This window comes from Pyricularia grisea, chromosome I, assembly GCF_004355905.1.
Source record: "Pyricularia grisea strain NI907 chromosome I, whole genome shotgun sequence".
Lineage (NCBI taxonomy): Eukaryota > Fungi > Ascomycota > Sordariomycetes > Magnaporthales > Pyriculariaceae > Pyricularia > Pyricularia grisea.
Genome location: NC_044973.1, coordinates 3,367,916 through 3,378,020, shown reverse-complemented (window position 1 = coordinate 3,378,020; position 10,105 = coordinate 3,367,916). Strand labels below are relative to the sequence as shown.

Below are 10,105 nucleotides of genomic sequence, written 5' to 3'. Positions count from 1 at the left end.
CCCTTTTTTTTTTTTAAGGGCAATATTTCAATTAAAATAAAACTTACCGGGCATCCAGTCGTAGGACAGCAGCCAACTCTTCCGGAAACACTCCCGCTGGGGAGTAGGAAAACACAACGAGCAGTTGACGCACACGCGACCTGAACAGCTGCGCAAGAAAACAAAAAAAAACAAAAAAGAAAAGCATGGTACGTTAGCAACAAAATCAGAGAAAAGACAGGCTTTAAAATTGTCTCCTTACAACTTCTATTGCCGTTTACCCATCCGCATATACTGTCCGGTGCCATAGCGTACATATCCGCCTGGGCTTGCCGTAACTCGAGAACCCCTGGGGGAGTCGTTGGTTGCGGGCTCCAGCCGCCGTAGTGATGGTTTGCGGCAGAGACCGTGGCTGAGGGGGCCAGTATCGCTGCATAGGCGGGCATGCCCATGAGTGCGATTATCGACAAGGTCATGAGTGCCGGCTTTCCCATCATTACGATGGTTAAAGAGGAAAAAGAAATGAATCTGGAAAGTGTTCTTGTTCACCAAAAGGTTTGGTTATCGAGTTTGGAATCCAAACAAAGAAACAAGAAATTGACAACACAACCAATTGCACAGAAAAAATGAATTGTCGACATCTATTTGGCACGCACATGGCTGTGTGATGATGGTAAGCTGACTGGCGTTCAGGGGTTTGCATCTTGGCCCCCTCTTTGCCGCACACTCTCCGATTGGCGATCCCCCAGCAAAAGCATGGCGCATCCTTTGGCACAGCCCAATCCTGAAGGATATTATTTACCGCCGAGGGCATCTTCCTTGCAGCCACATCTGCTCTACAAAAATAGGTATTCATTGGCGTCATTTTTTTGGTGATCCCGGGGCTGTTGCTTACACAGAAAAACCCGCAATTCTGGCGGGAAACCATCACCTCAGCGGCCGCTTAGAGCATAATTACCTACCAAGGTACCAATTGCAGCCTCTGTTTTCGCAGCAAAAATGGAACCAAAAATCAGGCAGTAGTGTTAGAAGACAGAGCATCGGTTGCTTTTGCATTTTGATCAGGCGCCAATGGGAGCGAAGTATTTGACAACTTCGGTTTGAAAGCCGGTGGTCTGAACAGTATCCCGGAGTTAGGAGCGACGTCTTGTGGGTGTTTTGTCCACACCCCGGGGGCGAGTGAGGAGCAGACACGGTAGAGACGGTGTCTAACGGTCCGCCAGGCGACACAGGATAGCTTGATGCCGGGTACGACGGTGAATAGGGGATAGTAGACAAGAGGCCCATTTGCGCTGCTGACCTCTATCATTCCTAAAACTTTGGTTCCTCCTGGCCTCTTCCGTGTTATTATTCTTCTTCTTCCCCCTGCAAAAGAAAAGGACGCCGGCCAGGGCGGATATGACCAAAACAGCAGCCCCGTCCACAGAGCCGCCAAAGATGGCCCCTGTGTTGTCCCAGCGGCTTTTCTTTGATCATGCTGTCGATGTTATCATTAATGTCGGACGAACAGCTAGCTGCTCACGGGTTCCGCCGCACTCGGAGTCGAAGTGACAACGATGACGCTGCCCTTGGTGGTGGTTGTGCGGATCTGAGTTGTACTGGTTCGAGTCGCTGTACTACTTGCTAGCTTACATCCTAACAAGACCACCACTCGAGGTTTCCGGGATAAGTGGAGGCTCTGCATTGAAAGACGAATATGGTGGATGTGATTAATTACATGGTATGGCAATATGGGGAGAGACGATGATGTACTCAACATGTCCAAAAGGGGAGCATGGCAATCGCGTGTTAGTTAAAACGACAAAACAACACCGCTCTAATATCATGTCGAATCGAAACTAATTCAATTGACAGGCCGCCAATGCTACTAGTGGATTTGCAGCTTACTGTAAAGCAACCCCCGATTTCGAGTTTTTGATTCAGGTTTAACGGAGGAGAATGTATCTAATCGGCTTAGATTGTTGGAGGGCTAGCCTTTGTTGGCCGAATAACCCCCCTGGACCCTACCTAGGTAGTTGCCAGAGGTGGATGCAAGTAGCATGTTGTACAAGACAGGCAAATGAAGACTTTCTCGATCAGTTTGCAGAATCTCTTGAGCTCACTTCAGTCTGTTTCCCACCTGGGAATGAGGGATGGCTCAGTGGCTTTATGGGAAAGGTACGTATGTGACCATGCAAGCTGTGCAACCGTTATTCAAAGAGACTGACTGGAGTGACGTAATGTGCCTGGTTCGATGCATTGGAAGCACCGGTAGAAGAACATTATTGCACCATGAGACGACATAAGGACAAACTTTAGTAGATGCGGAACCAAGATTGCCAATTTTTTTCTGTGTCGGCTTGGGGAATCCAGGGGCGTGCGTGAATGAGATCGGATTGTTGGTAGAATAAAGACTGGGCCAGGCACAGGAGGCACTGGCACAGCTTGGAGTGAGTGGTCAAAATTCACAGCTGGAGGTCGCTCGCTGCCTTGTGCTTAATTAATCAGCACGCACAGTGGGTTCAGGGTGCGATTACTGTGAGGTTACAACTCCCATTCAAAGAATGATTCTCGAATTCTAAAACAGGCAGGGACTTGAACATCAACAAACAAAATAAAACTTCACCAACCAATTTTTTTTTTTTTTTTTTTTTGCAAGAAATTAAATCCCGCTAAACAAAATCTATTGCTTCTCACTCTCTATCCCAAAATCAGTCAGCTAGCTAGTCAAACTTGCTTGCCGATGTCTGCTCCATGACGGATCTCCTGCGGGTCTTGCCGCACTTTCCTGTCGGCCAGTATGCTGCACTGATCCCGGCCCTCGAGAAGCACGAAGTCACCACCACCGAGCTTCTGACCCTTGACGCCACAGAGATCGGCAAACGCACTCAGTTGCCCCTCTTGGACGTCAAGCGACTCTGTGCTGCCGTCCTGCGAGCCCTGCACTCCGACCTCGGCGTTGCCCTTCCAGTGTCCACGACCGCGACTGCAGCAGCTGCTGCTGCTGCCGGAGACGGTGGCGGCGGTAAAGAAGGCTCAACTGTCGGAAACGCTGCCCATGTAGAGTCGCAGCAAAAGCCACAGCTCACCGGGGCGGTGACTTCAACCACCATCAATCACCTGGGCAGCCAGCTCCGCCACAACCACGCCCAGCTTGCCGCCAGATGGTCCACCATCAGCACCTTGGACCCGGAGCTCGATGCCGCGCTCGGCGGCGGCATCCCCACGGGTCACGTCACCGAGATCACGGGTGAGTCGGGAGCCGGCAAGACCCAGTTCCTCCTCTCGCTACTCCTGGCCGTCCAGCTGCCCCCGCCCCACGGCCTCGGCCGCAAGGCCATGTACATCCCCACCGAGGCCGCCCTCTCCACCAGGCGCGTGGCGCAGATGCTGGCCGCAAACCCGCTCCTCCTGTCGGCTAGCCCCAGGCCGTCTCTAGATTCCATCCTCAGCCTCCAGCCGCTCGGCGACATCGAGGCCCAGGATCACATTTTGTCCTTCCAGGTGCCCCTCGAGGCCGCTCGCCGCAACGTGGGCCTCATCATCCTCGACTCGGTCGCCGCCAACTTCCGCGCCGAGTACGACGCCGCCGGCAGTAGGAGCACCGGTCTGGCCGCCCGCAGCGCCGAGCTCGTCCGCCTCGGCATGCAGCTGCGCAACCTCGCGAGGTCCCTCAACCTTGCCGTCGTCGTCGCAAACCAAGTCTCGGACCGCTTCGAGTCTAAAATGCCCGCGCGCCCGCATTTGCCCTTGATTGCCACCGCCGCTCCTACTTCGAGCGAGCAACATGCCGAAACACGGCTCGATGCATCATCCCAGACCAGAGCCGGAGGTGGGGTAGGAACAACGACCACCACCGTCACAGGACCCATCCGCCTGACCCAGGAAAGCCCACTGGCGTCGCGCAGCCGACCCCTGCCAACGGCCAACGACCCGCCATCGTCGTCGCTCGGCCTCTCCGACGTGTCGTGGCCGCGGCCCGTGGACCCGTCCCAACCATCAGGGCTCGACATCCCCGCGCTTCTGCTCGACCACCAGCAACGCTGGTTCACGGGCTGGGGCGACGAGGAGGACGATTCCATGAGCGCCGGCAATTACAAGACGCCGAGCCTGGGCCTGGTCTGGTCGACCCAGATCTCGGCGCGCATCGCCCTGCTCAAGAAGCCCGTCTACGGCCGCTCGAGGTACCATGGCGACGACGAAGATGGCGACGGCATGAATCCGACCATGCACTCGTGGAGAAGGTGGATGAAAGTCGTCTTTGCACCACACGTGGCGCCCTCGGGACCTGGACTAGACGGTGCTGTCGAGTACGAGATCTACAGTGGTGGGCTCAAGGGAATAGCAGCCAAGGGTTCGTCGGGTAAGGGGACTATCAAGAGGAAACGGAGCGACTCGAATAATTGAGTATTTTTGAAATACGGTACGAGATATGATCATGAGGAAAAAAAAAAAAAACAAATCAAGGGCCGGATTGTAAACCCCCGAAAGTAAACAACAATGTAAATATTTGTGTGTGTGTGTGTGTGTGTGTGTGTGTGTGTGTGTGTGTGTGTGTGTGTGTTTTTTTTTCAATCTGCCAAAGATGCGCTTTTCCTGCCTTCTATATACAGATATGAGAAATTCAAGACCCCAGATCCTGCACCTTGCGATGTATGCGATAGAAGACGGCAAAACAAAGAATACAAAAAAAAAAAAAGAACAAGGTAAAAAAAAACCAGTCAGCGCAAAACAAGAGAAACGCCCCTTAATGCTAATTCACCAAGCGCCCCACGCTCCCTTTTTCTTTTCTCATCTTCTTTCTCTCTTGTCATCAACTACATCAACCTCAGTCAGGGTGAGGGAATTCATCCTCAAGCACCAGCCTTACTCCGACATTCATGCTGATCAGCTCTTGGACAAGCAGCTTGGCCGCATACGGCATCGTCATCTCGGTTACCTCCTTGGTGCTCTTGCACGTCTGGCAGTACCCCTTGTAACCAAACAGACCACAGCGCTGGCAGATGTCGATCTTGGTCGCGTCCGAAGACAACATCAATCTCTCCAGCAGCAGCTGCGAGGCACCGTAGGCAATCAGACAATCACGCTCCATTTCTCCCAAACGCAGACCTCCGTCGCGCGACCGACCCTCGGTGGGCTGTCGGGTCAAGATGGCCCGCGGCCCTTTAGCTCGCGAGTGCATCTTGTCCTGCACCATGTGCTTCAGCCTTTGGTAGTAGATGGGCCCGTTGAACAAGTATGCTTCGAGAGGCTCGCCAGTGATGCCCGAAGTGAAGTAGTCCTTGCCTTCCCAGCTGAACCCGCGCTCGATCAGAGCCTTGCCCATCTCCTCGACAGGGTGCGACCGGAAAGCATCGCCGTAACCATAGCGCCTGTTGCCTTCGACAATCGACGCTTTGCCCGTCAAACACTCAAACAGCTTGCCTACCGTCATTCGAGACGGGAAACCGTGAGGGTTCATGATAATGTCAGGCACCAAACCCGAGTCTGCAAACGGCATGTCTTCCTGTTCGACAATGATGCCGACGACACCCTTCTGCCCGTGACGAGAAGAGAACTTGTCACCCAGCTCCGGTCGCCGTGTCTGCCGTGTCTGAACTTTGGCGAGAATATGTTCCTTTTCTGTCTGCGAGACCATGACCTTGTCGATGTAGCTGGGGTTTGAAACGCGGTATGAGAGGGACGTCTCACGATAATCGTTGCTTCCTACATCATTTCCGATGCCTGTTGACCCCTGATCAATAGGGGTAAGCTTTCGTAGCATGACCTCACCCGAGTGTATCCTATATCCAACCCTCGCGAGGCCGTCGCTGTCGATGGCGGCGTACTTTTCCGCAGGTTGCCCCGTCCTCTCGTCAATTTCAGGACCGCTGATCTTTTCACTTTTATTGTTTGCGTACGTTTGCAGCTCAGCCGTGTGTTTGCGGAACACTTGACAACGTCCGAAGCCTCTGTCGCAGGAAGCCTTGTTCAACACGAGGGCATCCTCAATATCGTATCCCGAATAGGACATGACCACGACCGTGGCGTTCTGACCGGCTGGAAGTTTGTCGTAGTGAATCAGCTCTATCGTCTTTGTGATGACCATTGGCCTCTGTGGATAGACGAGAGTGTAGAGCAGAGTGTCAATCCGGTTAAACTGATTATATGCTATTGCACCTATAGCTTGTTTACCCATAGCACATTGATATGTGTTTCGGGGCGACTGGTTGTGGTGAGGGAATGGAATAAGTCCGGCGACGGCGCCCAAGATAGTGAACGGCTCGATCTCCAAGTGGGTGTGCGCAGGGGTCACGTCCTTCTCGTACAGAGCCACGAGGGTGTCTTGCTCCTCGTTGACGTCTAGGTACTCAACTATGCCGTTGTTCAGGAAATAGTCAAAATCTTTGTCGCCCTGACGCAGCGACTCTAGATGCTCCTCTTTGATCCTCTGCACGCCGTTCTCAATGATGATGTATGGACGACAGATTCGGCCTTCATCCGTGGCGATGTTGACCGTTGCAAAGTGGTAGTTTATACTGATGCTGACAAAAGCAGACAGCTCTCCTCTTCGTCTTGTATCCCTGAACCTCTTGGCAAACTCCTCGGGATTCCACGTCAACGCGAACGGCGTACCGTTTACCGTGATGATATAGGTGCCCGGAGTGTGCATCTCTGACCCACTGAAGTTGCTCAAAGCCTCAGCGCCAGAGTCCATGGCCAAAATCCACTCCTTCACAGGGTCCTCTTCGAAATGCGTCGTGATGTGTGTCATGAGCGCCAAGTTCTTCACCAGACCACATGCTTCTCCTTCAGGTGTATCAGAGGTACACAACATTCCCCATTGTGATGGCTGAAGCGCTCTAGGTCCACTGACCTTCCGCGTCTTCTCGAACTGACTGCTAATACGTGTCATCATACCAAGAGCACTGATGTAGCTCAGTCGACTGAGGACATGTGTGACACCGGCTCTGTTCATGTTGAAACGCTTCACCGTCCAATTTCCTGATGAAATCGCCCTGTTCATACCAGCTGTGATGTGACCAGAAGTAGCTGTAATGGAGTTCAACGGATCAAACGCCACTCCTCTGTTTGATTTTCGTAGTACTTTGTCGATGTTGAACCTCAAATCAACAAGGAACTTCTTGAACAGATCCTCAAAGAGAAGTGACAACATTTGTCCAGCCAACTCCAGTCTCTTATTTCCAACAAAATCACGATCGTCCACCAGCTTGTGATCATGGGCAGCCATGAGGACACGACGAACCATCATGGCTACGTAGCAGGCTTTGGGATAGAAATCAAGATCCAAAATGGGCACGTGTCCAATGATCATGTTGGCAAGGGCTTCTAGCCCCTCTTCAGCATTGTTTCGTCTGGGTGCCTGACCACCGGGGGTCTTGAATCTATTGCTGCCCATTTTGACGCGCGAACCAATGTATTCAAGCGACTGCTGCTGGGTGAAAACACCGGCTCTAGCTGCATCGTCAAAATTAACTGCAAAATCATCCTGGTATCGAGCATCCTCGCCGGCCACGAGCTGTATGATCTCATGATCAGGTAAGCCCCCCAAAGCTTTGAGAATAATGGCGATAGGAATCGGTTCAACCAAGGTATTGTGTGCGAGTGTGATGCGCTCCTTCTTAAGTGTGACATAGGTCTTGGACTTTCTCTCGTGAGTCGAAGAGGTCACCGAGGCGGATATGACGTTGTTCTTTTCGTCAGCCTCCACGATAACTCGGTTCTTGCTCAACTGCTCCTGAATCAGAATGACTTTTTCGGTGCCGTTGATAATGAAGTAGCCGCCCGGGTCCAAGGGGCACTCGTTCATGTCCTCCATCTCGGTGTTGTTGGCGCCACTCAGCCAGCAGTTGGAGCTCTTGAGCATGATTGGCATACGTCCGAGGGTGACGTTCTTACGGAGGACCTTTTTTTTGTCGCGAAAATAGGCAATGTCGACCTTGATCGGAGCGGCGTAGGTCATGTCGCGCAGGCGACATTCCATGGGGGAGACCTCATTCTGAGCCTTGATGTCACTGTACTCGGCGCGGTTGGGTTTTCCGACGCGAATGTCGGTAAACTCGAGAAAAAAGCCACTTTCGACATCGCTGCGTACTATGCGATTTGCCTTGACAATCTCTTTGATCTCGGTGTTGATGAAGAAATTGAATGAGTCAATATGTCTGAATTACACAAGCATCGGCCTAGTTAGCGGTCTGTTGAAGGGAAAATAACAATTGATACCACCTACTGCTTGACCAGTCCTATTTCGATCCTTGGTTAGTAGGGTTCCTGGAGTTTTTAGACATGTTGAGGTTATATCAAAACAAACCTTTAACTTTGAGGAAAGCAGGCAAGAGCTGCCATTTGTCTTGGGCGGTTGAAATAGGATCGGTTAGCTTCTTGCCGTTGTAAAAAGGCTCCAGCAGGGCTTCAAAGCCATCGTCCACAACAGACGGCATGTTTGCGACAATACTGCTGGCATGCCTGGGGGCTGCTTGGTTCGCGTTCCAGAGATCGATCACTGGAGCTGGGGTTTGATGGAGCTCATTGACGTGCGTGCAGCCATCGCAAATAATTTTGTCGTGAGCCATCCCCGCCGTCCCCCACCGCGAAACTACGTCGCGCGCACGCGTTGCCGATAAGATAAAGCACTACCATAGACGGCACTTAAGCTTCTTCAGATGAGCCTCGGCCCCACTCCACTCGAGGGATCCAATCATTAAGTTGCCGCCATCCACGGAACAGTGCCGAAACAAGCAATGAAGCAGCTATTTTTCTTCTCTCTCAGTCTTGACAGCCCTTTGACATAATCAACTGCGTTTATAGACCACTCGTTACTCAAACGGTCCATGTGTTGCTTGCTCCGTGGTCATGAATAGATCCGACCTGATTTGCGTACTCGCAGAACAGCAAATTTCTTTCTATTGACCCATTGGTTGTCACATCTCGGGCAAGCACAAAACACCCAGAACAAATCAATGTTGAGTCTTGAATAAATTGACGCATTCAGCAACGTTCCAACGCTTTGACGATTGATTGCCCGCCCACTGCAGGTTATCTCCTACCTACCTACCTTACCTTTACCTACCAAGCTACCTACCTCTATATATTTTCACAACTGCTTGTACCGTATGATAAGATTACCAAGATGCTTGTCAGAGAAGCTTTCGGGTCTTTTTTTTCGCATTCAAGAATGTACCCCCCCACATGGATGGATCTACTGTACATCCATCCATCCCAAATCAGTCTGGCTGGTACCTGAGACATTACCCCAAGTAGGTTACGTTGTAACAGAAACAGATATGCACAACAACCAACGATTACCACGTGTGCCAGTTAATCCCATAAGGCAGTCTATGCCTCCTGTTTGAAAAAAATAACTATTTCCCCGAGTCGTTGACACGTATGGTGGTGAAACGGAGCCGTACTCAGTCTTCCTTGATTTTTAGCAACAGTCAAGGAATCGTAAGCAAGCACGAATCCTAGGGATAGCCGAAACGCCCGCTTATGTTTTTTTGTTCTTACTATGTATCCGCCAGAATAAAGCCCACCCCCACTCCCCCATAGTACCAAAAAGCGGTGAGGCAGATTGAGGCGCAACACTCGGAAAGATCCAGATACTTTACTCCGTATGATACTGTATTTCAGTACTATGTGAGTTATTTGTTTGGCGATCAATTCCGCACTCGGCCCAGAGACCCAAGTCAACAATTGCATTCCCAGTATTTGATATATAGCAATACGTGGTCAATTCTTGACTGCCTGCCAAAACTGTTTTCAAGGACCTCCATGGTTGTCACACCGCATGAGTGAGGCTCTACGGTAACAAGGTGATTACTGACATGGACTGTACCTAATGTTCTGCGCATGGAAGAGGGGCATCGGCAAATGAGCGAATGGGATGAATTCGCTTCCTTGAAGAAGCCGGAGGTTTGCAGTTTGACATAAAGGGGAGCCAGCCTCGTGTGGTAGCTCAATCGTGCAGAGCAGTTTGCCTCAAGGCTGACAGTTGAGACACTATGAGTAGTCATGTTCTGACAACGAGTCCGGCCGAAGGGATCTAGGAGATATTACTCTTGTATTCTTGACGCTCGGGTAAACGTGAAGAAAAAAGAAGAAAAATCAAAGGTGCACTCAAGCCAGTCACTACTCCGTACGTATTATT

The 10,105-nt window shown here is 51.4% G+C and overlaps 5 protein-coding genes across 5 annotated transcripts in view; 3 read left to right on the top strand and 2 right to left on the bottom strand.

The window, feature by feature from the left end:
• The window catches only part of PgNI_06070 (uncharacterized protein), a 1,691-nt gene extending 1,152 nt beyond the window's left edge, over positions 1-539 (bottom strand). The window contains exons 1-2 of the mRNA XM_031126099.1: positions 242-539; positions 48-96 (exon numbers count right to left, since the gene is read on the bottom strand). Of these exons, the coding sequence (XP_030983018.1) occupies positions 48-96; positions 242-476 (284 nt within the window). The 5' untranslated portion in view covers positions 477-539. The remainder of the gene's footprint in view (positions 1-47; positions 97-241) is intronic.
• A 413-nt stretch (positions 540-952) lies between these two features.
• On the top strand, positions 953-1,280 carry PgNI_06069 (uncharacterized protein; the record flags this gene model as incomplete). The annotated part of the gene is made up of 2 exons (XM_031126098.1): positions 953-1,128; positions 1,203-1,280. A coding segment is annotated over one exon (117 nt), but the record flags the coding sequence as incomplete, so codon positions are not given.
• A 1,432-nt stretch (positions 1,281-2,712) lies between these two features.
• On the top strand, positions 2,713-4,365 carry PgNI_06068 (uncharacterized protein; the record flags this gene model as incomplete). The annotated part of the gene is made up of 1 exon (XM_031126097.1): positions 2,713-4,365. The coding sequence occupies one exon, from the start codon at positions 2,713-2,715 to the stop codon at positions 4,363-4,365; it is 1,653 nt and encodes a 550-aa protein (XP_030982214.1).
• A 421-nt stretch (positions 4,366-4,786) lies between these two features.
• PgNI_06067 (uncharacterized protein) lies at positions 4,787-8,441 on the bottom strand (the record flags this gene model as incomplete). The annotated part of the gene is made up of 3 exons (XM_031126096.1): positions 8,270-8,441; positions 8,189-8,201; positions 4,787-8,120 (listed from the first exon to the last, which is right to left on the bottom strand). Exons 1-3 carry the CDS (start codon positions 8,397-8,399, stop codon positions 4,787-4,789), a joined length of 3,477 nt encoding a protein of 1,158 aa, XP_030982215.1. The 5' UTR covers positions 8,400-8,441.
• Positions 8,442-9,345: 904 nt separating this feature from the next.
• Positions 9,346-9,753, top strand: PgNI_06066 (uncharacterized protein; the record flags this gene model as incomplete). Its single annotated transcript, XM_031126095.1, has 2 exons — positions 9,346-9,405; positions 9,508-9,753. 2 exons carry the CDS (start codon positions 9,346-9,348, stop codon positions 9,751-9,753), a joined length of 306 nt encoding a protein of 101 aa, XP_030982216.1.
• Between the last annotated feature and the right edge of the window lie 352 nt (positions 9,754-10,105).